The following is a 27,619-nucleotide window of genomic DNA, read 5'->3' as shown; positions in this document are numbered from 1 at the left end:
CATTTATATACTGCCACAGGGTTGCCTGAACTAGCCAATGAAAAGGAATTCAAGGATGTTGGAAACCATTGGACCTCTCTGTGCCTTAGAAATACCTGTCTTCCATCAATTCAACAAAAACAGAGATTCAAGTACAGTCTGAGGAAAAATAACCATTTTTCCACTTGGAAAGGCTAGAGTAACTTGAGATCCTAAGATTCTAGCTCAGTTTTCCTCAGTTGTCTCTAAAGTAATTATGGTTAGGAGGACAAAGATGAGAAAGAGACACAGAGACACAGAGAGACAGAAACAGAGAGAAAGAGAGAGAGAATCAAAACTTTCTCCTATTCTCAAATTTGACCTTGTTGCCTCACTCAGGTTATTGAAAGAAGGGAAATGGAAGAAGACAGCATTTTTATTTAATGGTGATTCTGTGTGCTTCACTCTCCCCAGAGGTATATGTGACAGTTACAATTGGGTCATGCTAGCTCTAGTCCATTATGTAACAGAGAGAGTATGAATATACTTGTCTTTTTATTTTCAGCTTATTTTGATAGCCCAGGTCCCTACCTCAGTCTTGAATACTGTGTGGGTGGAAAGAAGCAGCATGATTATGCTTGTAAATTTTTTTTTTCTCCCTTGACATACAGGAAGGAACTGACAATGTAGTCTGATGGAACCAGGAGGCAGTAACTCTTCCTTCCCCCCACCTTTCATTGCTCTCTTCCATCTCTTCTGTTGGAACTACTGGTCTTCAGAATATCCAGGAAGTTTCTAAAGTAACATTCGTTATAAGAAGGAGGAACTGGGGTGAAGAATAGAAAACTGCTAATATTCTACTTCTCCATTCTGCTTCTCCATCTTCAGCTTTTCCCTCCTCTTCTATATCACTCCACATGATAGCAAGAATCAACTTTTTTTATATGACATTGAGAGTTAATTTTATTCATTTTTTATACCAGGGTGAGACTGAAGCTAAATCATTCTCAGATTCACTAAATTCCTTTCATTAAAGACATCAATTAATCAAAAAAGGGAAATGGAATCATATATTTGGAGCCACAAAACCACCAAAGAACCTGAGAGGTCATCTAGCCTAAACTTTCACTTTAAAAATGAGGAAACTGAGACACAGAGAAGGGAAGTCACTTGGTCAAGTGTTATATACATATTTAGTGGTAGAATTGTCAATCAAACCCTAGTCCTCTGATATCAAATTCATCATTCTCCCTATTCTGACAGACCGTCTCTTGAGGAAATGTAATATTTCAGAGTTCAGACCATAGAGACAATCACCATGTTTTTATTTTCTTATTTCAAAACTTCTGTTGGTTCTCTGACCTATCATAATTTAAAATCTTTCACATGGAATTCAAGAAACAGCACAATCTAGCCTCTCTTTACCAATTTATCCTACCTTTCACAACTTTTTGACCATAATTTTCCATACTAATCAGATAGGTCTTCCCAACCCAGCAGGCTTCTTCTCATCTTTTGATCACTGAATTAACCCATAATCTCTTTCCCTCCTAGTTCTCCAAATCTACCTGTTGTTCAAGAACAAGTTCAAATCCCATTTCCTCCTAGATAACTTTGCCCCATCCCAAATTTCTTTCTTTCCAAAGCTTCAATTTACCATTCAGGAAATTCCTTTGGTGCTTACTTATGCTGACACAGATTGTAACCTTTTAAGAAACTGGTATCTCATTTTCTCTATTTTCTGTGCCCATACAGGTCATTATCCTATGACCAATCTGGTGATAATCCTCTTTAAATTTAGCTAGACCAGTTCACAGGGAATAGACAGAATATCTCAGAGCCATTTTTGAAGTTTTCTGTCTAGTTGTACTTTTCAGAATTTGTGCTCTAGGGGTAAAACCTTTGAAAACTTGGTCACCTCTGTGCATGATGAAGCATGAGAGTGGGACTTTAATGGAGAACCAAATTTCTTAGTTATCTATAAAATTGATATAATATTATCATAATTATATGATTCATTGGGGGGGGGGGAAGAAGAGCAGGAGGAGGAAGCCCTGTGATTTTATTAGCATAGAAAACTCCCAGTGAGGAAACTGTCTCTATCAATATTGACTGGAGCTATTCTACAACTTTTCACCTTAACCTTGCTTGGAGCAGAGAGAGAAGGTGGGGAGAGACAAAGACAGAGACACAGAGAGAAATTTGCTCATAGGTTACAGATGTGGGTCTCTAATCCACTTCTTTTATCTTTGAACCTTCCTTGCTAGTCAACAAGTCATGCTACCCTAATATGCTTTCATGTTACATTATAATTTACTATTTGACTCTATGCTGCATTGTATTTATGCCCTGATTATTTTGTGGATAAAATTAGAGTGACCTTGAAAAAGAGACTCAAAGGAAATCTAGACTTTGAGTCTAGATTAAATTAAAATATAGACAAAAAAAGTTTATGAAACTCAGAACCAGAAATCATGACTCTAGTAGCCAGTCACTCTAAAGTGTGATTTTTAAGTAACTTTTTTTCTCTGGGTCTGTTTCTTTGAAAAAATGCGAGTTAGATGGCAATGTCCTTTTTGGCTCTAATATTTCCTGTGATAACTTAAACTAGTCTCTTCAAACAAAAAAAAAAAAAAAAGAAAAGAAAATCTATAAATGCCATTCTCACAATAACCTATTATTCTCTTTTCCCTCAAATTAGTTTCATTTGACAAACATTTATTAAGTCCCTACTATGTGCAAGACCTAGTGCTAAAACCTTATATATAATCCTGCTAATTCACCATCACTTATACAGATGGAGTAATGGAGCCAAGACCAAGTGAGGGACATTTTTGATTTGTCTATTTTCATTGGCTAACATGGGCAATCTGTTACTTGGTAGTTCAAATAGCTGCCTAAATCTATTACTCGGACTTTATCAATCAATAAGTAGTTATTATGTACCCACTTTCTACATACCAGGCACTGTGCTAGATATTGGGGTTATTGAGATAAAAGTGATAATCTCAGCTCTCAAAAAACTGATGTTGTTTTGAAGGTGATAACCCATATATATATATAATATATATATATATATATATATATATTTTATATATATATATATATATACAAATTTACATGAAGATTATATCTATCTATATACACACAAATGTACATAAATAAAGATAAAATAACTTGATGGACAGAGGTAGCTGCAAGAACAGGAAAAGCCTCATGTACCAAGTAAAATTTGAGTTGAGCTTTGGAATAAAGTAAAGTGAGGAAGGGATGTATGACAATGTGGAGTAAGAAGGCGATGAGCCCATTCAAAGACTTAGAAACTGAAGATAGAGTGTTATATAAGAAAAATAGCAAGAAAGCCAATTTGGTTAGATTGTAGAGTGTGTGATGGAGAGTGATATCCAACAGACCTGTGTTGGAAGCCATTGCAATAGAGCTCTTATGCTGTGTATAGCACACCATCTCTGTGCCAGAGTTAGGTTTTGGAACAGGGTTTTGTAGAGATGGTGCTGGAGATACAAAGACAAATCTCAATACCATCTCCACTCCCAAGGGTCTTACGTTCTACTGCTGTGTGAACATGGGCAGAATCACTGAGCTGCTTTCAGCCTTAGTTTGAACAGCTGTCAAAAAGATAATAACATCTACTTCACAGAGTTGTAATGATCAATTGAGATAACATATGTAAAGTGCTTTGCATACCTCAGTTATTATTATTATTTGGCAAATCAAATATGGACACAGATAAAACCTAGTGAGAAGTATAAGTGAATTTTGCCATTGTACCATTAAAGCATTAATCAGAATTGTAACTTGGGCTTGAAAGAGTTAATCACTCCTTACAACAATGGTTATAGACTTCAGATATTTTTAACCTGTGTTCAAAGAACTGAACAAAACCTTTTTTTTATCTTCCAGAAGCAATGGGCTCTGATATAATCTTTCAAAAAGAAAATCTTTGCTTTGTGACATTTCATCGCATTCTAATGTCTTTTGACTTCTCAGTTTCCCATAGAAGGAAAAGTCTATTCTAATGTATATACTCCTATTCTCTGGTGCTTATTATTCTGTTTCTCCTTGAATTTTAAAAATATTTTTCCTTTAAAGCGACTGCTACATTAAATTTCAGAAAGCCACGAAACACTCATAAGGTTATGATAACAGTTTCATCTGTGCATCAGACAAGTGTTGAATAAAAGGCCAAGGGCGAATGTGGTTTGTGTTCTCTGAAATCACTCATAAACTCACAGCCATGCAACATAAATTGAAAATAATTTGGACTATGGAGACAGACCATTTAAATGATTTGGGGTAAAAGAAAAGAAACTGGGGACTGTTTCTGAAAACATCTATTGGAAGTTATTATCTCCAAACCATCGAAAAGTTGGGTCTATGAATTTTTTAAAAAATCATTTTAGTCTCAGTTAAGATTCACATCTCAGACATATTCTCTAATGCTGATTCTTGGCTTTTAAGGTATACTCCTGATATCAGCTGCTATTCCTCAAAGTGGGGCTAATGAATGATTAATTTGTAAATTTAAGCTCATGGGATTATCGATCTAGAGATAAAAATATTTAATTATCATCTAGTCCAAGCCTATCATTTAAAAAATGAGGGAACTGAGGCCCAGAAAAATAGGATGGAAATTTTTAAAGGCATAAGTAAGGAATAGAGGCCAAGGAAGAAAGAAAGGATGGTGCCATAAGGAGGAGAGTGCAGACTCAAACAGAGAGATACTCACCTTGACTCTGACATCAGGTGGTTTCCTATTTTAACTTTTATATTTGCTAACTAGGTGTTTAGCTATTTCTAAAGTGCTAGGGGACTGCAATTATTTTAAATACCCTCTAAATCTGGCAGCCTGGACAAAGCTTGGTCACCTTGTCCTAGTTACAGATATATAAGGAATAATATCTTTTCTGTATCAACCATCAAAAAGGTTCAGCCAAAAAGGGAAAATAATTTCTCACTAGATGTGTTTGTAGAGAATTAATCATCCAGTAAACCCAAGTTCCTAAATAATCCTTCCTAAATAAATCCACAAAACCAAAATAACATGCAATTTTTTATATAAAAGGATAAATAGAGCATTTTATTAACACTTTTTGCAGCAACAAAGATGACAGTCCATATCTTGTCATTCAACACAGCAAAAGCTATGACCACATTTTACATCACTTTGAGGCACAAAGCAAAAGATTATCTGATTTTTCCCTTAGGGTCAAGAAGGGTTTGCATTTTTAAAACAATCTTCAAGTTTTATATTTGCAGTAGCAAGGCCTCCAGTCACTAGCACAATACAATGAACAGATAAAAAATCCAGAATGGACTATTACATACATACATACATACATACACACACACACACATACACACACACACACACACACACACACTGATAATCATTGGATTTGAGTTGAGAATACAATGTCCTTAATCATTTTGGAAAGTTAGGAAATGATTTGGTGTTCACTTTGTTTTTCTGATCATTCCAGCCATCCAAAATATCTACAATAAGCAAAATGAAGATAATAATATATAGACGGAAGGATGATGCCCATTGTAATGCATTGCACTTATTGCTTGGTACACAAATGTTGCAATTCTTGTTGAATTACTGTAGGAAGTGCCAACGGGCTGTCTCTTCCTGGTTCTAAAATTCTACAACTTTATGAAAGTAGAAATTGCAATCTCCCAAACCCAACAGAAATTGTATGCCGCTTTTGGTATATGTGAGGATTGTTGCTTTTACTTTTGTGTGCGTATGTGTAGATATAGACATATATGTATATAGATATAATCATATTATTTATTGCCCTCTATTTTTAAGACAAATACATTTTAAAATGGGACTTGTAAAGTAACAAAAATTGTCTATTAAGTTTATGTTTTTATATTCTATAGAGATTTGTGGCACGAGTCTAATACAATATGGAAATCATGAAGGGAGGAATGTCTAAATTGTTTTCTATTTTCTTTATCATTAAAATGATCTTTTAAGGGATATTGCTCCATAATAAATTTCTTATTAGACTCTTAAAGGGATATATGTCTTTTCTAACGAGTTTTTACAACCAGTACAAAGTTGTAATAAAAATACACTGAAGTCTATTTTTTTCTTTGAAAAAGTCATCAGACATGCTGCATGAAAATTCAGATTTTTAAAATGTAAAGTATTTTATACTGTCAGGTAAATGAATGGAAGAACTTGAAGCATACCCCTCACTCTGCAAGATCTCAAACATGAAAAGGAAAGATTTTCTTTTCATGCTGGAAACTCTAGCATTCATTATAAACTACTCCAGAATATTCCTATCTGTTTTACCAAATAGCTTGCAACAATTTTATTTTTAATCAGACCTATGATTTTATTGGTGTGAGGGAACTCCTAGCACAGAAATTCCCTCCACCAATGTAGATCAGGATCTCTGCTGTAAATTTTAGTCTTAGAGAGTTGTCTGGGGCCATTAAGAGGTTAAGGGATTTGCCCAGGGTCACATAGCCAGCACAGGTCAGAGGCAAGACTTGAACCATGGTTTTGCTGACTGGAAGACAAGTCCTCTTCCCACTAGATCATGATGCCCTTAACATAAAATCACAACTCTACAGAATTATCTATTGCCTATTCAGCATACTTCTGGGGGTTGCCAGAAATCAAAAGTCTTCACCTTACAGCCAGTAGGCACTGCCTCCCTCTGACTGGATAAATATGAATTCTTTAACACAAAGTCCTGTTGATATATCTATTTTCCATATAGTGTAGCAAATATATAAGTGCATTTTTCATGATCAAGTAGCTTTGGCTTTTTCACCAGAGTATTTGATGTGCCATGTGCCAACCCAGATAGTTGTGCTTTCTTCATTGATTATGAGTTTGAGCTCTTGTGTCTATAGAAGAAACTAGTTGCCTCTATAGTTTTGATCAGGAAATCTTAAAATGTGTAGTGCAGAAATGGCTGGACCTGAATGGAAGTGATGCCATGTCTCAATGGGGACAGATTGTACTTGAACAAATAGTCACTTGATGGGATTCATTTTTTTTTTTTGTTTTTTAAGTTGTTTTTGTATTTTTTTTTTTTGTACAGCAAGACCTGTCGTATTGATAAGTGTCAACATGTTTACACCACATTTCTTGTGCAAACAATCACGATGGATTTAATCACAAACACTACAAAATAGATTCAATGATTAGCTCTGTTAAGAATAATCTTCTCTTTCCTTATAGATGTATGAGTCTTGTACCTCTTCTTGTACAAATTCTTCTTTCTTCTCCCACCCGTTAGGCCAACCACCATTGGCCTGTGTCGTTGACCCATAGGACTTTGTGGTGCCATAATTTGCGTAATTTTGAGTAATGTCTCCTGTTTCTTCATCAAGTTCGTCTTCATGAATAAAGCCACACTTTTCTTCACTGGTCTCTTCAGGATCTGCCCACGGTTGTTTCTCACCCGAAGCAAAGATTCCATAAAATATAACCCCACCATAGTGCACTAAGGCTGCAATCAGAAAGACATACTGCCATTCTTCCCGGGACTGTAATAAAAATAAGCAATGTGAGATGAACCTTTCAAGACTCAATGTCTTCATTTAAATATTCAAATTTTATAGAAATTTCCTATAGAGATATGAAACATAGATTCATATTTTTTATGAATAAGAATATCTTATTCATAAAAAAGCCATTTTCTACCAATCGATGGCCAACATTGTTATAAATAATATATCTCCAGTATGAGTGTTTTCATTTTTGAAAATTGTACTTGTTCTGCAATAAAAGGCAACAAATATCTATGACTTGCCTTAAGGTAAAAATGTTTTCTCTTTAAAAGTCTGAGAGTTCTGATTATAATTGAATTAAAAGATCTAGAGGAAAACACTTAGAGCATTAGATGCATTTTCAATGGAGAATTTGTGCAAATATAAGAATAAGAATTATGTGTGGATATTATGCAGATAAGAAGCCTTGCATGGATTGTGGTCTGCATGAGTGAGAATACCTGTACTGATCTGAGAATCACAGGACCTCAGAGATCATGTAGTCCAATCTACCTGAATTAAAGTCCCCTCTACATCTCACATCACAAGGGGTCATTAAGCATAATCACAGATCAACTGAGATATCATAGTCTTATGAGTCATAGACTTAAAATTAGAAACATCTAAGCAGCCATTTAGTCCAAGCCATTAATTTTTGCATATGAGGAAATAAAGACCTGGGAAATTTAAATGACTTGACCAAAGTAATACAGGTAGGAGGCAAAATTTGAATACAGGACCTATAATCCCAGAGCCAATATTTAAAGTACATAATATGCAATTTGAACTCCCTCTTTTTTTTTCCATTGAATGTATTTTTTTTCTTGTCTCCCATGATCAGAGTTTTGAGTTAAAAGATTAGTGCTTTGTTCTACTTGATCTAAGGGAGTGAAAATGGTAAGAACAGGTAGACATTATTTTATGATAAATTTATAATTGACAGATAGGAAAAGTTCCTTAAAAGGAGAGCCAACCAAAAACATCAATGAAGGCAGTGAATCCTCTACAAAGTTGTGTTTGGGATGGATGGTCACTTGTCAGACATCTTATAGCAGAGGTTCCTACTTTAGGCAAGAATTTTACTAAATGACATCTAAAGCACTTTTTAATTCCACAATTATATGAATTGAAAAGAATGGCTGCAATCAACATCAAGAAAATATTAGGGAGCAATATTATCAGAGATTTGCAAAATAAAATCCCACTCTACCCCACTCCACCCCACTCCATAAGTATTTTGCAGCAGTCAAAGCTATTCTGCAATTTGGCTTCTATACCAAACATATTTGAGAGATGTTAAGAATTATGTCCTGTAGTGTCCAATGAGATGATCTACCTCTAATCTTTAGGAAAGTCAACAGTTCTTTGTTTGGAGACATAATACTTCTTACCAGGGACATAGAACAATAACAGAAGCAATGAACAGAATGTGAGCTCTTTGCTCTTTAAAATGTGAACACATGCTTCATTTTGACCACCTACCTTGTTCTTCGTCATTGCGCCAACAATGATTGGACAAACCATTCCAGACAATGTGCCAACACCATTTGAAATCCCCATTAATATGCTGGCATATCTTGGTGCAATATCTAAGTGGTTGACGTTGAATCCTGGAACAAACACCCAGACTTTCACTTATGAGGTTATAATACCACACATCTTGATTAAATAAATTAAATAGCAAGTTGAAATTTTTTAAAAATTGAGTCATTTTCTATGGCTTAAGGGAAAAGATTGCCAAAACATGGCTTAGAGGAAAAGATTGCCAAAAATACACACACACACACAAATACACACACACAAACATCTATTCACTGAAAATATAAAAAAAATTTCTGAAAATAATAGTTTGAAATAAGGGAGAAAGAACTCTAATTAATTTAGGGATAAGTTCCTCTTTTATGAGATAGTAGACTTCTAATATGACATCCTCTTAAATATTGCTTGATAATCTAAACATTCCTTGCCTCTTCCTTATGATTTTCCCCTTGCACTTCATTTAATAAATATGTTGAAGTACATAATATGTACAAAGCATTGTGTCAGGAATATTAAGAATATAGAAGACCAAACAAAATTTTCCCTTCAATTGTGCTTAAATTTCATTGGAGGACCTTCTATTCAATATTCAATACAATTCTGTTTAGAAAGGAGAATTGTCCATAGCTAGGATGAAACCTTATTTACCTTAATTATGGCTGGATAACTAAATGAAAAATCACTTTGTATACACACACACACACACACACACACACACACACACACACACATAACCCCACCTTGCATTATTATCACCATCCACCCCATCCACCACCTTTCTCCTTTTTTATTGTAATGATAAATATTAGAGAAAGTCAAGAGACTGAGCTAGCTGGGAATACTACAAATTTGGTTACATAATCCCAACTAGTCCTTCATGCTGTAAAATAATATTTTTACATTTATCTAGTGGATTCATTCTCCCATGACCTTATTCCAAATTTTTCATCTCTCTTCAAGTCAACAGGACCTCTCCCCAATCTTTTCACCTCAATTCACTGAAATAAATTGAGGTTATTCAAAGAAAAGTATTCTTTTCATTTCATGGCACTCAGATGTCTTTCTTTCCTACCTCCCTCTTCACTCATATCTCACATGAAGATATAAATGATCCTTCTCCTAACCAAATTCTTCCACACCTATTATTTGGCCATGTCTTATCCTATCTTTTCTCTTAGTTTTTCTTCTCTACCATTTTTACTCTCTAATCTTTAATACCTGTTCTAACACTTAGGTCCTTCTCTGCTACATACAAGTTTACTTATATTTCCCCCATCCTTTAAAAAACAGCAACAGCTTCCTTGAAATATCTCCACTATTATTTTAGTTTTCCTCCTCTTCATGATTTAACTTCTTGAGAAAGCTATTTATACTTACTCTTTCCATTTCCTCTGCTCTCTTTTGATTCTAAGCCCTCTACAATAAAACTGCAAACCTTATCATTCAGGTGAAAATGCTATCTCCAAAGTCATGAATGATCTTTTAATCAACTAATCTAATGGCCTTTCCTCAATCATCCTTCTTAATTTCTCTGTGGTCTTAGATGCTGTTCTTCAACATTTTGTCCTGGACACTAGTTCTTTCTCAGTTTTTATTCTCTTCTGCTTGTATTCTTTCTGTTTAGCTTTTAAAGTCTTTTACAATTTAACCCCTTTCTATCTTTCCACATATTCTGCAATCCAATGACACTGTCTTTATTCCTGTTTTTTATCTATGAATATTCACCTCCCAATTCTGCCTTTTCATTACAGCTTTGAAAATAAATTTCACAACTGGAAAAAAAAAAAAAACTAAATTTGTATCTTACCTGATATAGCAAAGCCACTGAAGCCTACTGCAAGCACTAAGAAGGATATAGCTACTCCCCGGGTGTGAGAATACCCTACAACCAAGAGCAGTGTGGCTTCCATGCCAAAACCTTAAGAAGCAAACAAAGAAGAATTTAATCAGAATTCAAGGGTATTTCACAGGAGCATCAATAAGACCTGAAGAACAAGTCATTTAATATGATCCCCTACAAGTTGTTCATCAATTGTCCAACTTTGAAATGATGTCTGGAAAGGACAAAGCTAATTCTAAGCATAATGCCAGTAGATACCAGAGAGCAGTTTGAACCTTCTCTAATATTTAGAAAGCAGTGAATTTTAATGGAGATAGATTAGCTTAATGTGGGGGAAAGATATGAACCCAAAGTATTCTTTTGAGAGCAATGGAAAATTTCTATATATTACTGAATTTAACATTTCCAGGATAGATTGCCTGAGAGCTAGTACCAATCTCCATGTAGTTATAATATTTTTTCAGAATGATGAGAAATTATTAAAATGCAACTTAATGGTGCATATTCACATCTTCCTTTGCATGAGGCTCTTGAGGCAGAGGACCTCAGTCCAAATCTCAACTGTGATGTGTTCTTGGGCAAGCCACTTAACTAATTTGAGTTAAGTAAAATGGAAGGTAAAATAAACGGCTGGATCTGAACAATTCTCAATATTTAGGATGAAAGAACATACTCCACTTCTGAAAAGATAGCCTCAGTGGAACAAAAACAGGGGGTTGCTTATTACACTGACTTACCTCCACAGTTCATAATCTTCCTCACTGTAGTAGTTGAAAGAATCTGCCGGCTTCTTAGAAAATCAGCAATTTGACCTCCAATTGGCACAATGATAGTCATCACTAAGTGAGGTACAGCAGATAACATTCCCACCTGATGGAAAACAAATGGAGGTTGGAGTGGAAATAGATATTAATTACCTAACATAAAGGTCTGATGGCCCCATATCCTGGCTTCTTCATGGTTTGTATATGAAGAATGGGTGATGAAATAATCTGAAAAAAATGATGTCCGTTTGGACATTGGACATGATGTCCACGTTCAAAAACATGCTTGCCCTCCTAGAATAAGCAATGATTTTGTATTAGTTAGGATTTGCATCGAGTTAGTTGTATTGAGAAGAGATAGATAATTGGTTCTGTCCCTCACTTCAGCCTTTATAACCAACATTGCTGTGATCCATCTTTTGGGTGAATTTACTCTCAGAATCATGGTTAGGATTTATCTAGATCATAACTACAGTATCCTGAACTTGGCCAAAAATCTTGAAGATAATCTTGAAAAGATATGAATGCCAAGAAGAAATCTGTTAGCTCTTAATGCTGGTCTCAAAAAATGTCTTTGGATGTTTTGATGAAACTCTGGAGAGGGTAGCCATTCCTTTTTAAACAAAAGCTTCTACTTTTAGTCTCCAAAAGTGAACAATTTTCTTTACCTTGAACTATGCTAAGATTTTCCTTGAGATAAAATACAACTGAAAAACCTAAACAAACTTTCCCTACTACTTTTGAATATTTCCCCATGACTCTTCTGACCTCTTATCTGCTTGTATCACTTGTTAATTTATAGTGCTAGGGAATCACGTGGGGACACAGAGAGGTTAAGTGTTTGTCCACTGCCACGTAGCTAATATATACCAAAGGTAGGATGTGAATATATGTCTTCCTACTTTCCACTGTACTTCTATACACTACAACATGCTATCTGTACCAAAAAGAGAAAATTTTTATAATTTGGTTGGTAAATTGGAGGATCACTAAACAAATTCTGTGAATCACTTTAGAATATCATAGAAATCACAGAATGCAGGAGTTGGTGGACCATTACCAAATGTATGAAAAATACACATCTAATCCAAATATATACCTAACCCAACATCTTAATTTTATAGATGGCATTGAGATTCAGGGAGAATCTTAACCAAGGTCATTGATTGATTTAGTGGCAAAGTCATAACTGGACATAACGTCTCATGTTTCTATCCAGTGTTTTTTCTACTATATATAATAATAAATATTTATATTGTATTCTAAAGATTACAAGAATTTTATATACATTATCCAATTTTTTTCCCTTATAGTGCCTCATAAGGTAAGTTTTACTATTATAAATTATCTCATTTTACAGATGTTATTAATGATAGCAAATATTTAGATTTGCAAACCACTTTACATATATTATCCCATTTAATCTTCTCAAAATTCTGGAAGGTGTGGTACACTAAATAGAGCCCTGGACTTCTACCTAATTAGAGCTGAATTCATAACAGACTTTGGATACTTACTAGATGTGTGATGCTGAGCAAGTCACCTAACCCCTTTCTGCTTCCATTTCCTCAACTGCAAAATGAGGATAATATTAGCACCTACCTTGCAGAGCTATGTAAGGATGAAATAAAATGTATTTGTAAAAATACTTAGCACAGTACTTGGTACATGGCGGATGCTACATAAATGTATATTCTCCCTTTCCCTCCTTTCTTTGTATCCCAAGTATTTTGCACAATAATATATAATAAGTGCTGAATAAATGCCTCTTGATTAACGATATACCTGACTGTCTCAACAAAAGCCTTATATGCTCAAATTCATTTTATAAATATGTATGTGAATACATGTATGTATGCCTCAGAAAGAAGTGAACTAGATTCTGAATAGCCATATTGCTTTACTTCAACAAGATTAAAATACTCTAATTGGATTCTAAAATGTATGTTTCTCATAATTTTGGTAATGGTGGTCCAGTGGAAATATATACATTGCCCAGAAAATTCTTCCTTCAGATGAATTATCCTGCTTCTTTTTCAGAATTGTGTTTCCAGGGACATTATACAAAAAAATCAATACTCATGTCACATAGTCAATATTATAACATATTGACCTCCTGCTTTTAAGTCTAATGGCAAAATGTCAATCCTATGCTGTCTATATATTTTAACATGAGTAGATTTGTTTGCAAATTCCAAATATCTCTAATTTCCAACATCCACGGAAAGATTTTTAATCAATAATTTCTCTCATGGTTTAGCAAAATTTTCTCCTAAGAGAAGGAGATTCCTCGATATTAGAACTTCTTTCTGGGAATTCCTCCCTCCCCCACCATAAAAATGTTTCTTTTACGAAGACTAATAGTTCTGTTAAACTCTTAAGTTTTCAGGAATGGACACTTTTGAAGAAATCTGGTAGAAGACTCCATCCAAATTGGTTCTTAGGAAAGTCATCAGAAGTAGGATAATGATTTTTTGGTCTAGTAAGGGGAAATCCTGAATTGAAATAATAAGATTTAGACTAGCCACTTGATGTTTATGTGATTTTTTTTTAATCTTTCTGGTCCTCAGTCTCCTCAGCTATCATAATTCACCTTTATATAATCTAAGGTTCATAAAACCCTCCTGTTGTAAGTGCTAGAATATCATTATCCCCATTTCCTTAGATAAAGAAACTGAGGCTATAAGAGATGACTAGCTCAGGATTACATAGGGAAGGAAGGGACAAGCATTGATTAATTGCTTCATCAATGCTAGGTTCTTGACACATCATTTCATTTGCTCCTCACAACAGCCCTGTTATTGTCCACATTTCATAGTTGAGGAAACTGAGGCAGACGGAAGTTATGTGATTTGTCTGGTGGTTATTCAATTAGTGACTGTCTAAGGCCACATTTGAGCTCAGATTTTCCTGGTTCCAGGCCCAGAACTTTAACCACAGTACCACCTAAATAGGTCCAAAGTAAAATTCAAACTCAGGGCTCACAACTGACAGTTCTAAAACTCTATCCACTATATTACATTTACATGCACATACAGATTTTTTAAAAAAAGGAATATATTAGTAATGTTACAGATAAACAATGGAAGTGGAATCAAGAAGACTTGCATTCAAAACATGCCCAAAAAAGTATATTGTATGATCTGGGAAAGCCACTTTACATGTATTTCCCTCAGTTTTATTAACTGAAAAACAGGGGTTATAATAACACACTTCACATAGCTCACATTGTGAGGTTCAAATGGTATAATATTTGTAAAAAAACAAAAAACAAAAAAAAAGAAAACAACAAACAACAACAACGAAAAAAAACTTTGCAAAGTGCCTGGCACATAGTAGATTCAACATAAGTGTTTATTCCCTTCTCCCATCACCCATCACTAGGACTCTGGGCAAGTTACTAAACTTGTCTGAACATCAGTTTCTTTCTTTGTTAATAAAAGGATTGGAATAAAGGGCCTTTATGGTACCTTCAAGATCCAAATCTATGATCCTGAAACTTTTAAAGTCTTTTTTATCTCTAAAATGCTGATTTAACCTGGGAATACTTCCAGACTTCTAAATCATCCATCCAGTAAAGGAACCATTTAGTTACACAATATCTTCTTAATTTAATTTAATTTTAAAAATTTAATCTAAATTAAATTTAATTTAATTTAAAAATTTTTTTAATTTAATTTAATTTTTAAAAAAATTTGCTGAGTCAATTAAGGTTAAGTGACTTGCCCAGGGTCACACAGCTAGGAAGTGTTAAGTGTCTGAGGCCATATTTGAATGAAGGTCCTACTGACTTCAGGGCTGGTGCTCTAGTTACTGAGCCACCTAGCTGCCTCTACAAAATTATCTTCTAAGAATGAAGTTTGCTTGATCCAACAATATATTGGAATGGCTTTCATTTTGCTTAATTGACTTTTTTCTCCACTAAATGAACCAGCTCTTTTAGTATCATGTAGACCTAACCTTTGGGTGCTTTAGATAGGGGTCTCTTCAATCTTGAGAACATTAAACTCCTGTTTTCTCATCAATTTCCCTTTCACCACTTCTGCTATTTCATGCCCAATTACTGGTATCCATTTGTCATAAAACCAATGCTTGTTACCTTATTGCCATAGCAATATTATCATTTATCACAGGTTTTACAATAACAATCTAAATTTATTTTCTATATTTAGCTCATCAGTTGTTAATACACCCATTACGAAGGATGAGAATTCATGACTCAGTCATTTCTACTGCTTTGAGACACATTTCTAATCCAATCAATCTATCCTATGGCAGCATCTGGCAGGTTGCCCAGAAGCAAAGAATGTTAGCCAAGCATTGACAGTCTTTCTCCACTAAAAGTTAGAAGGAAAGGAAATGGGTCCTCTTACTGATTATATATGGGTGGCTAGATCCTGTAATCTGACCTGTCGCATCTATTTCCCTATTAACTTTTGTCCCTCATCTGTGGATCCACAGACCTCAGATAGTTGTCGAAATGATGTTTCTATGAGATATTCTTAGATCATTTTAGATTATATACAAAATTTTCTATTAATCAGACTGCTGTAATGTATTTAAGAGAATCTATATTATGTTAGGAAAACTAAAAAGATAAAAATTGTCATTCAACTGACTATATTATGTAATCACAAAATTTGGCTTATTTAATTCTTTATGCTAAATTGATAAACCAAAGATACAAAGGTCATTGTTTAACCCCAGAATCATAAATTAGAATTAGAGAGTTAGATAAGTCAGTTAGAGAGGACCTCAGAAGCTATGTACTCTAAACCATACCTGAAAAAGCATATACCCACACCCACACACACAATACTCAACAAGAGGCCATCCAATCTCTTCTTGCAGATTTCCCATGAGGAGGAATCTAATACTTGTTGAGATTGCCCAGCCCACTTTGGGATAGATGTACTTATTAGGAAATATTTCAGGACAACATGCAACGGGGCTCTATGAAATTTTCATATCTTAGTTCTAATTCTACCCTCTACAAATAAACAAAATTAGAATCAATCCACTTCTCCATGACAACCCTTCAAATACTTGAAGGGTAGCTATGTTATTTCCCTAAGTCAACTCTTCCCTAGACTAAAGATTCCTAACTCCTTTACCTGATTCTTATCTACAATGAATTTGATAAAGACACCCTTAACCATTCTGGCTGCCTTCTTTGGAGAGTCCAGGAATTGTCGATATCTTTCCTGAAATTTAATGGTCCAAACTGAAAACAATATTCCTGACATGGGCTTACTAGGGCCAGGGATCAATCAAAAAGAACATAGAGATATATCATTTGATTTACCATAAAGATTTAATCAAATAAATAAGTAATATTGATTTTTCACATATATTTTTTCTTGCCCAGGCTCTTTTAATTATATGGACTTCTATTTCCAGGAATGCATACTATTCCATTAGCATTCCCATGTTTCCCCTTTTACCCAGATGGATAACTCCATCTCTATTCATAAGCTCTGTGTCAAACTCATCCTGGCTTATGAAAGTGAACTCAATGAGGGATTGGTTTTGAGCTGTCACAGCCCACAGTGCTCTCTGGAGTATTTGATCTCTACAAAGAAAAGATGAGCACAATGGGATGTAGCTCTCTTCTTTGGAAAGGAAAAAAAATAGTTTCCTTAGAAACAGGAATTACCAAAGGGCTCGAAAAATGGCTGTTCCCTACCAAATTTTCTTTAGTCCATCACTTAAAAAATTCTTTCAGATAGAGGCTTAGTACAAATATTAGAAAGCTGTTATGGGTGTAAGTAAGGACATAAAGAAGAGGATGGGAACAAATGAAATAAAAATTTTAAGGCCCTTAATACAATATCTGGCACAAAGTAAGTGTTATATAAATTATGGTCATCATAAATACTTTGTATAAATATATATCAAAGTACATGCATGTAACCTAACCTGGTTGAAAACTTTTTTCCTTTTCATAAAATTTCATTTAAAAATTTTGTGTTTCTATATAGTATGCATTTATTGAGGAAACAAGTGGTTCAAATCTACTGAATCATTAGTTTAAGGAACTTCCAATTTGGAAATCCCTCCTACCACAGCAGATTGGCAACTCACTTGTAGTTTACTGTCTTACAGAAATTTCTTGTTGGGGGCACTGATAGTTTAAAGTGACTTGATTATAGTCACATGGATGGTATGTGTCTGAGTCAGGACTTGAATCCATGTCATCCTTATGCTAAGAGCAGACCTTTATTCACCATGCTGTGCTACATCCATGAATGTCCTAGGTCACTGGGAAGAGATATCCCATTCTGTTGTGTCCTATTCCATCTTATAGTATCCTACCCTATTAAATCTACCCTAAATTACAGGATATTTCAAGTACCTTGGAACCTATGTACTGAACAGAGTTTAGGTAGATGGTTTAGATGGAAAAGAAAATAAATAAGCAGATTTCCGCTTATTTTTTGAGATTATCCAGAAAAAGACATGAATGATCAAAGTTTTCAAGTTCATGCCAAGTATATAAATCTTCTCAAGGTTTATATATAACTATTATGACAAAGACCTAGAGCTTGCTTTTCATCTAAATAAAAATTAAAAACTAAACTACAAAGAAAGAGAAGACCACTTTACATACCTTGCTGATCTCAAATCCAAAGACCTCCTCGAAGTAAGCTGGTTGACTAATAAGCAACAGGTAAAAGGTCCAGCTTCTGCAGAAGTTTGCAACAATAATTGCATAGACTGGCATAGATGTAAAAAATTTTCTCCATGGAGTCTTGAATTTCTGAAATCCCCCCAAAAGAGAAAGTATTATTTATCATTTAAACAATGCTTAGATTTTTTTAAATGTTCTTTAAACAATCTTCAGAGTTGTTACCATCATTTTTTAGATAAGGAAACTGAGGCATTAAAATAAGTGATTTAACCCTAATCAGACAACTAATACCTGTCAGAGCTAGATTTAAATTCTCCTTCTCTGATTTTAGGGTCATTCCATGGCACATGACACTAAGTTACTTATCAGATTGTTTGACACATACGAGCAAAGATTTGCTGGTAAATATTTTACAACCATCTCTCTAGGGGAAAAAATCCATGCATACTTTTATGTCCAATTTTCATTATTAATACTTTCCTAAGTCTATTCAATAGGTGAAACCATAAATCAAGATCTGATTTTTAACATTTGCCAGTTTTCAGGATGAAAATTTAGCAATTCCACTGAATTCAGCAATCAGCTTTCGAGAGCTGGCTCCAACACACTTCTGCATAAGCATCAACAGTTGTTGATTGATTGATTATTGACCAGATAAGCCTTTTTGGAAATGACTCTGCTGCTGTTGCATCTTCTCTAGTCCTATAGAGCATCATCTTGGGAAATAATAACTAAGACTCCCAACTCTTTCAAAGGTTCTAAAAGAGAGACACTGAGACTTGGAGACAGGAGAAAACTGGGTTTAAATGCTGCTTTTGAGGGTTTCCTAACTGTAACACAGAACAATTCCCTTCACCTATCTCAGCCTCATTTTCCTTATCTCTAATATAAGAATAGTAATACCTATAATCTCAATCTATTGAAAGGATTGAATGAGCTATTAAAAATATGCTTCATATTATAAAGCTATACACACATAACATGATACAACCCAGACCCATCCTTCAGATCAATACCTTGTGTAGTTGTACTTGGAAACCAGTTCAGCTTTTGGCAATAATTCAATTAAAATCAACAACATTAAGTGCCTACTGTGTGTCAGATACTGTTTAGAGATTAGACTAAAAATAACAATCAAAAAATGAGACAATTTCTCACATCAAAGGTTTAATTTTGCTAAGTAACTCAAAATGCACACATAATAATTACAAAATAATTTCAAGTGGCATTAACTGCTAGGAATCAGGAAAGGCTTTTGTTGCTGAAATTATTTCAGCTGAATCTTGAAGGAAGGAAGCTAGGGAGTGCAATAAGGGAGGTGGGGGAGAAGAATACCCAAAAGGCATGGAAGTCAAAGATAGAATCTTCTATACTGAGAATAGCCTAGAGTTCAGGTTGACAAGCATGTAAAATGCATGAAGGGGAATAACGTGGAATTAGTCTAGAAATATAGGTTAGAAAAATATTGTGAATGGTTTTAAATTCCTGAAAAAGAAATTGTGATTTGTTATAAAGGCAATAGTGGGCAAGGATGCTTCCTGAGAAGGGCAGTGATATGGTCATATCTATCACACTAGAATCAAAAAATTTTCTTTTGTAATAATCAATGCATTAAAGAAACATGTAGCATGATGTAATTGAAAAAGCACTGTATTTGGAGTAAAAAGAAAAGGGGAAAAAACCCTCATCTGTCCACTGGCTGTTTTACTGACTTGCCCTTTCCCCTAAACATATCACTTAATCTCTCTTCAACTTAGTTTGCTTTTCTGTGATAATATGTGCGGCTTAAATGTGTTCACACAAATGTCAGAGTTGCCTGAGAATTAAAAGAGATAATGTATGTAAACCACTTGGTAATTCCAAAATACTATAAGTTAAAAAGAATGGACATTTTTAGTGTGCCCCTAATTCCTTTTCTAAATTCTCACAACTAGTTTGATATTTATAATATAGTAATCCACTCATTCAAATGTTTTTGTACTGTCAACTTTTGGCTCAACTGAGCCAGGGATTCTCTCATTACATTGTACAACCACTTATATCTATAAAAGAAAAAAGAGGAATAGTTAGGGTTTAGGCTCATGGAATTCTATTATGCTCTAGAGGTAAAAGATACATTCCTTCTTATGACATGTTATAAATCTGTATATTCAAACCACGTCACTTTAAATTAGCTATGATCAGGCTTTAAAGTATCCAGAGTTCTTTTCCAGATTCTTATATTAACTAGTTATATGACCCTGAGCAAGCCACTAAATGTCGATGGGCCTTTTTCCTCATCTATAAAGTGAAAAGGTTGCATGTTCCAGATAATCATCCAATTCCCTTCCTACTCCATACTTCTAACAATGAAAGAAGAAAGTTTAAGGGTATGAGGGCTTGGGTGTTTTGAGATTTGGGTTTTTTTTCATGAATAGTTTACTGATATGAACAAGACAACAGTTACAAATAGAATGTCTTAGTTGTAAGCATATATAATTATACACACAATGACTGTTTTATCTGGGTGAAATTGGGCTCATTTCTTTATAAAGACAACTTCAAAATATTACTAGTGCAGAAGACTGAACCAAGAGTCTTGGGGTCTTGGGAGTCATTGAGGAATAAAATGTCCAAGCAATATCTTCCACAACCTTGTGTTCCATACAATGGAGATGTCAGAAAGGTTTTAGGTGACAGGGATGGGAACACATATGGGGAGTATGGCAAGCATAAAGAATCTGGGAATCTGCCACTTTGATGAATTTTCATAGGCCTAAGCATCCACCCCAAACTTTAATTTTCAGTTAATAGAAATGGCTGTCTAAATCACTCCAGCTAAATCACTTTATAAGCTCTAGAATTCAAATATAAATCTATATTTATATATTCCTTTTTTAAAGTTTACTTTTTCATCACTTTAATGTTTTTGTTTGAGTTTAGAACTTTTAATTAAGTATTATAAAGAAATGTCACCAAAATATATTAACAGAAAAGAAGGTAATCTAATTAGGAGGCAAGAATTAAGAAAAAATAGTGGATAGTTAATATGATATGTTGTTAAGACACTGGAGTCTTGGGGGGTGTCCAGAAACTTCAAAGAGGGTTCCAAGTTTTGTTACACAGTATATCATTGATTGAGTTATCCATACAACTAGAGAAGACTATTTGATATGCATGATTATGATCCTGTAAAATCTTAAAATGCATTCTAATAAATTAAAAATGAATTAGAACACTGGAATGTTAGGACTGAAGGAGCACTTAAAGATTATTTACTCCAATTTTTAATAAAATTAAATTAAATTATGTTCAGGGTGCTATTAAGGAGTAATGTCAATAATTAGATTCTAATGCTTCAGAAAGTAATTCAATATGTAGGATATAAAAACATAAATAATAATTATATAGCTATATTTTAATTAGTAAAGATTGATTATCTTTCCTTCTCACATTCCTACATCCAAAAAAAAAAGAAAAGAAAAACAAAACACTTGTAACAAATATAGCAAAACAATTTCTCACATTGGTCAAAGATATATAGTTCATTTTGCATCTCAAAACCATCACCTGTTCATCAAGGTGTGAGTAGGATGTTGCATCACTGGCACTCTACAACTGTATGTAGTCTACAATCATCAAATTTATATTGTAATATTTGGTAATTATAATAGTTCAAACAAGGAGTTTGTCACTTATTAAAATTAGTAAGTGCATTTTAAAACAAACTACAAATAACAGATTTTATAGTTTCATAAACAGTCATTTATTTGTTGAGAATATTTATTGTTTGAAAATTTTAAATCAAGGATTTTCTGTTTTGAAATTAACCAGTGTGGTTAAATTCAGTCAGATAATTGGTTTAGGAGGAATATCTAGACAAATCCCTTCCGTTTCTCTAAAGATAGATTGCACTTTGATTCTCTGCCAAGGTACATATTTTTCACTAAAATGACATGGGGAACTCTTGAAGAGCTCCCAGAAACTACTTCAAAGATGACTGTCAATTGAGAGTCAAGAATTAAAGTTCTTGTTGGGAGAAACCTACCCATTTATGGGTTTTAAGAGCAAAGGAAGGAGAAAGTTCTAGAAAAAAATCCCAAAAGAGAATGGAGTAATTTTTTTTTTAATGATTGCAGAAGGAGTAGCTCCTCTGAGTAAGAGACCATTGTCCACCTGATTTTCTGTCTTTAATCATCTTTATTTCTACTTGTTAAGGACATCAATTAGGCTTTCCCTATGCTTCTGATGCAGGCTCTTGTCCCTTAGTAAGAAGGCACAGTACATATGTAATTCCATGAGACATATTCAGTCTATCAATTGATGGCTCTCCTAACCACTCCTGATGTACCAATGATTGAAACTATGAAACTACTATAGTATCTATAATCATATAGCTAAAGTTTTATAGGGAATTATTAACCAAAGGGAAATTGAGTAAAAGAAACTCCTAAGTGAGAAATTAAAAACCAAACCAGTTCTGATCCCAAAGAATTAAGGGGAATTGGGCTTTTTAAAATAATATTGGAAATTCAGAAAATTCATTTTCTTGAATATGGGCTGAAAAAGAATTTGGGAAAGAAAATAAGAGCAGGCATATACACTATAATAAAGTCCTTACTTCCATTGCCCCTAAAAGATTGGCACTCTCTCCAATGCTTTCTTCTATGTACCTTCGTTCTTCATCTGTAATGGTCGGGTGCTTAGCAGGGCTCTCATAAGACACCAAAAGCCAAAACATATACCAGACCATTCCAAAACTCCCTATTGAAAGAAAAATTGTACAGTAAAGAAGAAAGATTTTTAAATATGGGCCACACATATAAGTTTCCATTTATTTCATACAATTGGCAATTAGTTCTTGTTTCATTAGCAACCTGGAGGACCCATGGATGCAAAAGGCTGGTTGTTTTAGGCAAGAATGCATTTTACTCTATGGCTCTGGCTCCTATCAGCATAGCAATCACAGCATACCTCAGTGGAGGTGAGAATGGACTACAATTGCTCTCACCAATATATACATTCCACTGGGTGAGACAGTAGAGCTTGTGTTAGTAGACTTCAGTCACACTGAGCATTCACAAATTGGTTTAAGCAGTTCATAGAGTTGCAGACATTAATAGCATGCAGGGTGAAGCACTGGTCAGTGCACCTGGGAATTTAAGAAAGCAGTACAGGTAGACCCAATCCATCTTTACAAACCAAGACAATTCATCGGAAAGTGAAAAATGGAAATAACCTGGTTGCTTCGCATTAGCTACATCTGAATAAAATCTTTTAATAAAACAAAAAATCTAAACTGAATTCAATCAAAGCAAATTATTATATAGACATAGCCTCTATTATTTCTTTATGACTTGGGCAAAAAGGCCTTAAAATTCCATCAGCATGGGTCCCCTCAATCAGTTTTGAAAAGTTAAAAAAAATTGAGAGGGAGAGAGAAAAAGAAAGAAAGACAGAGACAGTGACACAGACAGAGAGACAGAGACAGAAACAGAGAGAGAGAGAGAGAGAGAGACATACAGACTGAGACAGAGAGAGAGAGAGAGAGAGAGAGAGAGAGAGAGAGAGAGTTGAAGGGAAGGGTTCTTTTAATTTCTATTTATCTAAAATTTAGAAATATCCCTCTCATAGACTTTTTTTTTGGTGACGGTTGGTGGCTGGGGGATTCTGGATTTGTGATTTCATTGATGTATGTGGAACCGCTTTCCATACATGCTCTCAGCAAATGATAGATAATCTTAGAGAATTGTTGAAGGGGAGGTTAAGTGACTTGCCCAAGATTACCTAGCCAGGATGTGTCAGGGTTGACACCTTCTATTAAAATAAAACTCAGCATCCTCTCTTGTTCTAAGTATTTGGACCACAAGAGAAGTTAGACACAGGAATTAATGAAGCAAAATTTATATTTCATGTAAATAACCCTTATATTCTTTCTAATATATGATATTGTGACTTAGTGTATTGCCAAGTCATTCCATAAAGGAATGTAAACGCCTTCCCTATGAACTTTATGAGTCCTTTTTTAGCAATCTTACCATTAAAATATTCCTGCTTTGCAGTACATGTATTCTTAGTAATAATAGAAGGAATATCAACTGATTTATTCGAGTTTTTCAGTTGGTAGATATTTCAATTCCCCTCTCATGCTATTTTCTTGGCAGCTTTTTTCCATGAGGAACAAGGTGAATGTCCCCAGTCTTCTCCCTCCCCATCCCATTCTTAATCTCTGTTGATTCTCCTTTATACTCTGGCTAGTTTACATCCTTGCTCTGTTCCAAACAATTGTGGGAAATTACTTACTTTCCTTCTCTCTTTGTCTCACAGGGGAGGAGGTTATATGTTCAAATATTCATTTCAGACAGCTTGAAATTTGCATTTCCTATCTTAGCTGTACACATTCAGTTCCTGCTTTCTATCCAGGTAAATTTGTTAAGTATAACATTTTTTTTTAATTTAAACTCTAACATTTGTCCAATATCTACACCATGTCAGTAGTGATCATTGTATGTAGCATGACTTTAATTTAAGGTATATAGAAAGAAGTTCATGTTTTAATTACCTTATGGCCAAAGACCTTCACCAACTATCACCATCCTACCTTTTCAGCCTTACCACAAAATTCACATGTCCACATTTTCTACACTTCAGGTCAACTGGGCTACTGTCTGTTCCCTGATCAGACCTTGTACTTTTCCATATCTTTGCCTTTGAGAAATAGTATAATATGGTGGGAAGAGAAAGATCTTCTGCTTTTGTTATGCCCAATAAATTCCTTCCCAACCTTTGAAACCACCCTGATCCCCTTTCCCATTGGACCACACCAATCATTGTTTTTGAACCTCTATGACATACTTTATCTCTTATCATGTATCATAGTTATTGACTTTACTTTCTATTGGCCCAAAAGCTCACTGAAGACAAGGACTATATCTCCCCTAAACTTTGTCTACTCTATTGCCTAGTGCAGTCTTCTGGTCTTTATAATAAGTATCTTAATTGAATTCATTTATTCCACTTTCTCTCTAACTAAATGAACAGTTGAGCTATTGATCTAATGAGATCATGAATCTTCTTACTCCCTAAATAATACAAAGTCACAACTTAATAGATATGCTATAAATTATTCACAATCTCCACCATCCCCTGATATTTTCTTGATAAAAGAGTAATAAAATAGGACAAATTGTATGAGCTGCTGGGACTTGATTCTCTGTCACCTTTCATTCATCTTTCAGATTCTCACCTTCATTTATTAAGGGAGAGAGGCAAAGTTCAATTGGTGGCAGTTGAAAACTAATTCTCTAGCAATTTCTTCTTTCCTTTATCAATTTATCTAGTTATTTTTTAAAATGTCACTTAGAAAGGAAGACTATAGTTTGGTTTTAAAGAAACAGGGCTTGTAACTAGAGAAAGATGGTCTGTAATTGAATGAAGAATGATGTGTTGACATTTCAAAACCAGAATTTAGATCCACACACTTACCATCCGTATGACCTTGAGCAAATCACATAATCTCCAAGGACCTCAGTTTCCCTATCTGTAAAATTTAGGCATTAGACTAGGTGATCTTTAAAGACCCTTTCATGTCTATGTCTATGATCATAAGTCCCTTTCAAATATAGGGAAAGAAATACCAGTCTGAGTTTACTAGTCTGAGATAATGATACAAAAGTTCTACATCGTTATCCAGTATATTAAGAGACTGGGAGCCCTAGATCCACAACCCCTAGGAGATGAAAAGAATGGGGATGATGAGAGAGAAGAAAGATAAAGAAATAAGTCTTCGCAAGCTATCCCCTTCACCACATCTCAACCCTTGGCAATCAGTTAATAGACTAACTAAATAGAGAGGAAGTCTGAGTCAGGAAAACCTGGGTTCAAATCCCATCTTCATCTGACACATACTGGTTGGGTTCATTGATCCAATTATTTAACCCCTAAGTGCCCCAGGCAAATTTCTAAGTCTATAAATCCTGGAATATGCATTGGTCTCCATTGTAAGGGGAGTTTCCTATGAAGAGCACCCTATGCCAATGAAATCATACATCTTATCTTCTCTTAGAGCTCTTTTATAAGTACACATATACACCCAAAGAAAAAAAGAACATTTTGCTTAGAGAAGCCTATGTTGGCAAGTTAACAGTTATTTCTAAGAAAAAATGAATAGTATGAAAAGAATTATGAGTGGGAAACATTTTTATCTCAAAATATTAAGGTGAGAGAGACATGACAGAAATAAATACAACATGACTCAAATCCTTCAAAGTATTTGTGATTTCAACCATATGGGCTACTCTTCACCAACAGATAGTAAACCCTCCATGCCTTAGCAGAATATTTTTATGACTTACTATGGCATATATATATTTATTACTTGGTGGTTATCCAAGTCCATTTAGCTAATCTGGTCCTTAGCTGACAAGCCCAGTGGACTCTGGGATGACATAGCATTTCTAGTTTAGTGATAACTGACAGTGCTTAGATTCCAAAAGTAAAAAAATACAAAGGACAGATTGACATAGAGGATGGAAACATATCAAATTAAGACCTGGGTAGAGGGGAGTCACAATCTCTCTCGGTCTCAGTTTCCTCATTTATAAAAATGAGTCCTAGATATTCTCTAAGGGATCCTTCCAACAATATTTCCTAGCTTTTGAAAATCCAGTTCTAAACCTATTAGATTTAGCTTTTTTAAGAATCCAGGTCACCAGTTCCAAGATGGCATCAGAGGGGAACTTTAGTAAAGGAAATGCTAATCCATGTCAAAATTCACAATAACCAAATATTATCTTTCATTTAAAAACACTTTATTATTTTCTTTTCACCTTGGACTTATCATCATTAATAGTAACTAATAATCACTTTATCTTCTGACACCTGTCTGAGACCAGAACAGGCCTGCCTTGAATGAGAAAAATTAACATACCATAGACATAAAACACAGAAGACCACCCAGTATATTGCACAAGAATCCCAGCTAAAGGCATTGCAATCACAGCTCCTGCATAGGAACCTACAACAAACGGAAAAGTAGACAGGAAATGAATAAACATAGTTGACTTGAATTCATATTCTATAGAGAAGAACAGCAAATTACTTACCACAAAATGAAGTGGTTGCTAGTCTGCTCCTTTCTAGAGGAGGGGCCCATTTACTCCATATACCATGGCAGGCAGGATAGGTGACTCCCTGTTGTCGGAAATGGGGGAAAGGAGTCACAGAATACTGAGAAACCAAAAAGTGAGAAGTCTTGCCTTTCTTGTGTTTTACCTAACTAATCCAAGTTATTACAAAATGCAATTAAATGTCACTGTCTCTTAGTTTTCCCTGCCCTCTTAGACATTTTTGGTCTCAAGAGAGAGA

The 27,619-nt window shown here is 34.5% G+C and overlaps 1 protein-coding gene across 1 annotated transcript in view; it reads right to left on the bottom strand.

Annotated features, from left to right (window-relative positions):
- Nucleotides 1–5,016: 5,016 nt before the first annotated feature.
- The window catches only part of SLC17A6 (solute carrier family 17 member 6), a 53,577-nt gene continuing 30,974 nt past the window's right edge, over nt 5,017–27,619 (bottom strand). Inside the window, exons 5-12 of the mRNA XM_003773636.3 lie at nt 27,358–27,445; nt 27,183–27,269; nt 22,875–23,017; nt 18,254–18,403; nt 11,617–11,749; nt 10,847–10,957; nt 8,983–9,110; nt 5,017–7,497 (exon numbers count right to left, since the gene is read on the bottom strand). Coding sequence (XP_003773684.1) covers nt 7,162–7,497; nt 8,983–9,110; nt 10,847–10,957; nt 11,617–11,749; nt 18,254–18,403; nt 22,875–23,017; nt 27,183–27,269; nt 27,358–27,445 — 1,176 coding nt within the window. The 3' untranslated portion in view covers nt 5,017–7,161. The remainder of the gene's footprint in view (nt 7,498–8,982; nt 9,111–10,846; nt 10,958–11,616; nt 11,750–18,253; nt 18,404–22,874; nt 23,018–27,182; nt 27,270–27,357; nt 27,446–27,619) is intronic.

Source organism: Sarcophilus harrisii, chromosome 6, assembly GCF_902635505.1.
Source record: "Sarcophilus harrisii chromosome 6, mSarHar1.11, whole genome shotgun sequence".
Lineage (NCBI taxonomy): Eukaryota > Metazoa > Chordata > Mammalia > Dasyuromorphia > Dasyuridae > Sarcophilus > Sarcophilus harrisii.
This window is presented reverse-complemented; position numbering and strand designations above follow the sequence as displayed.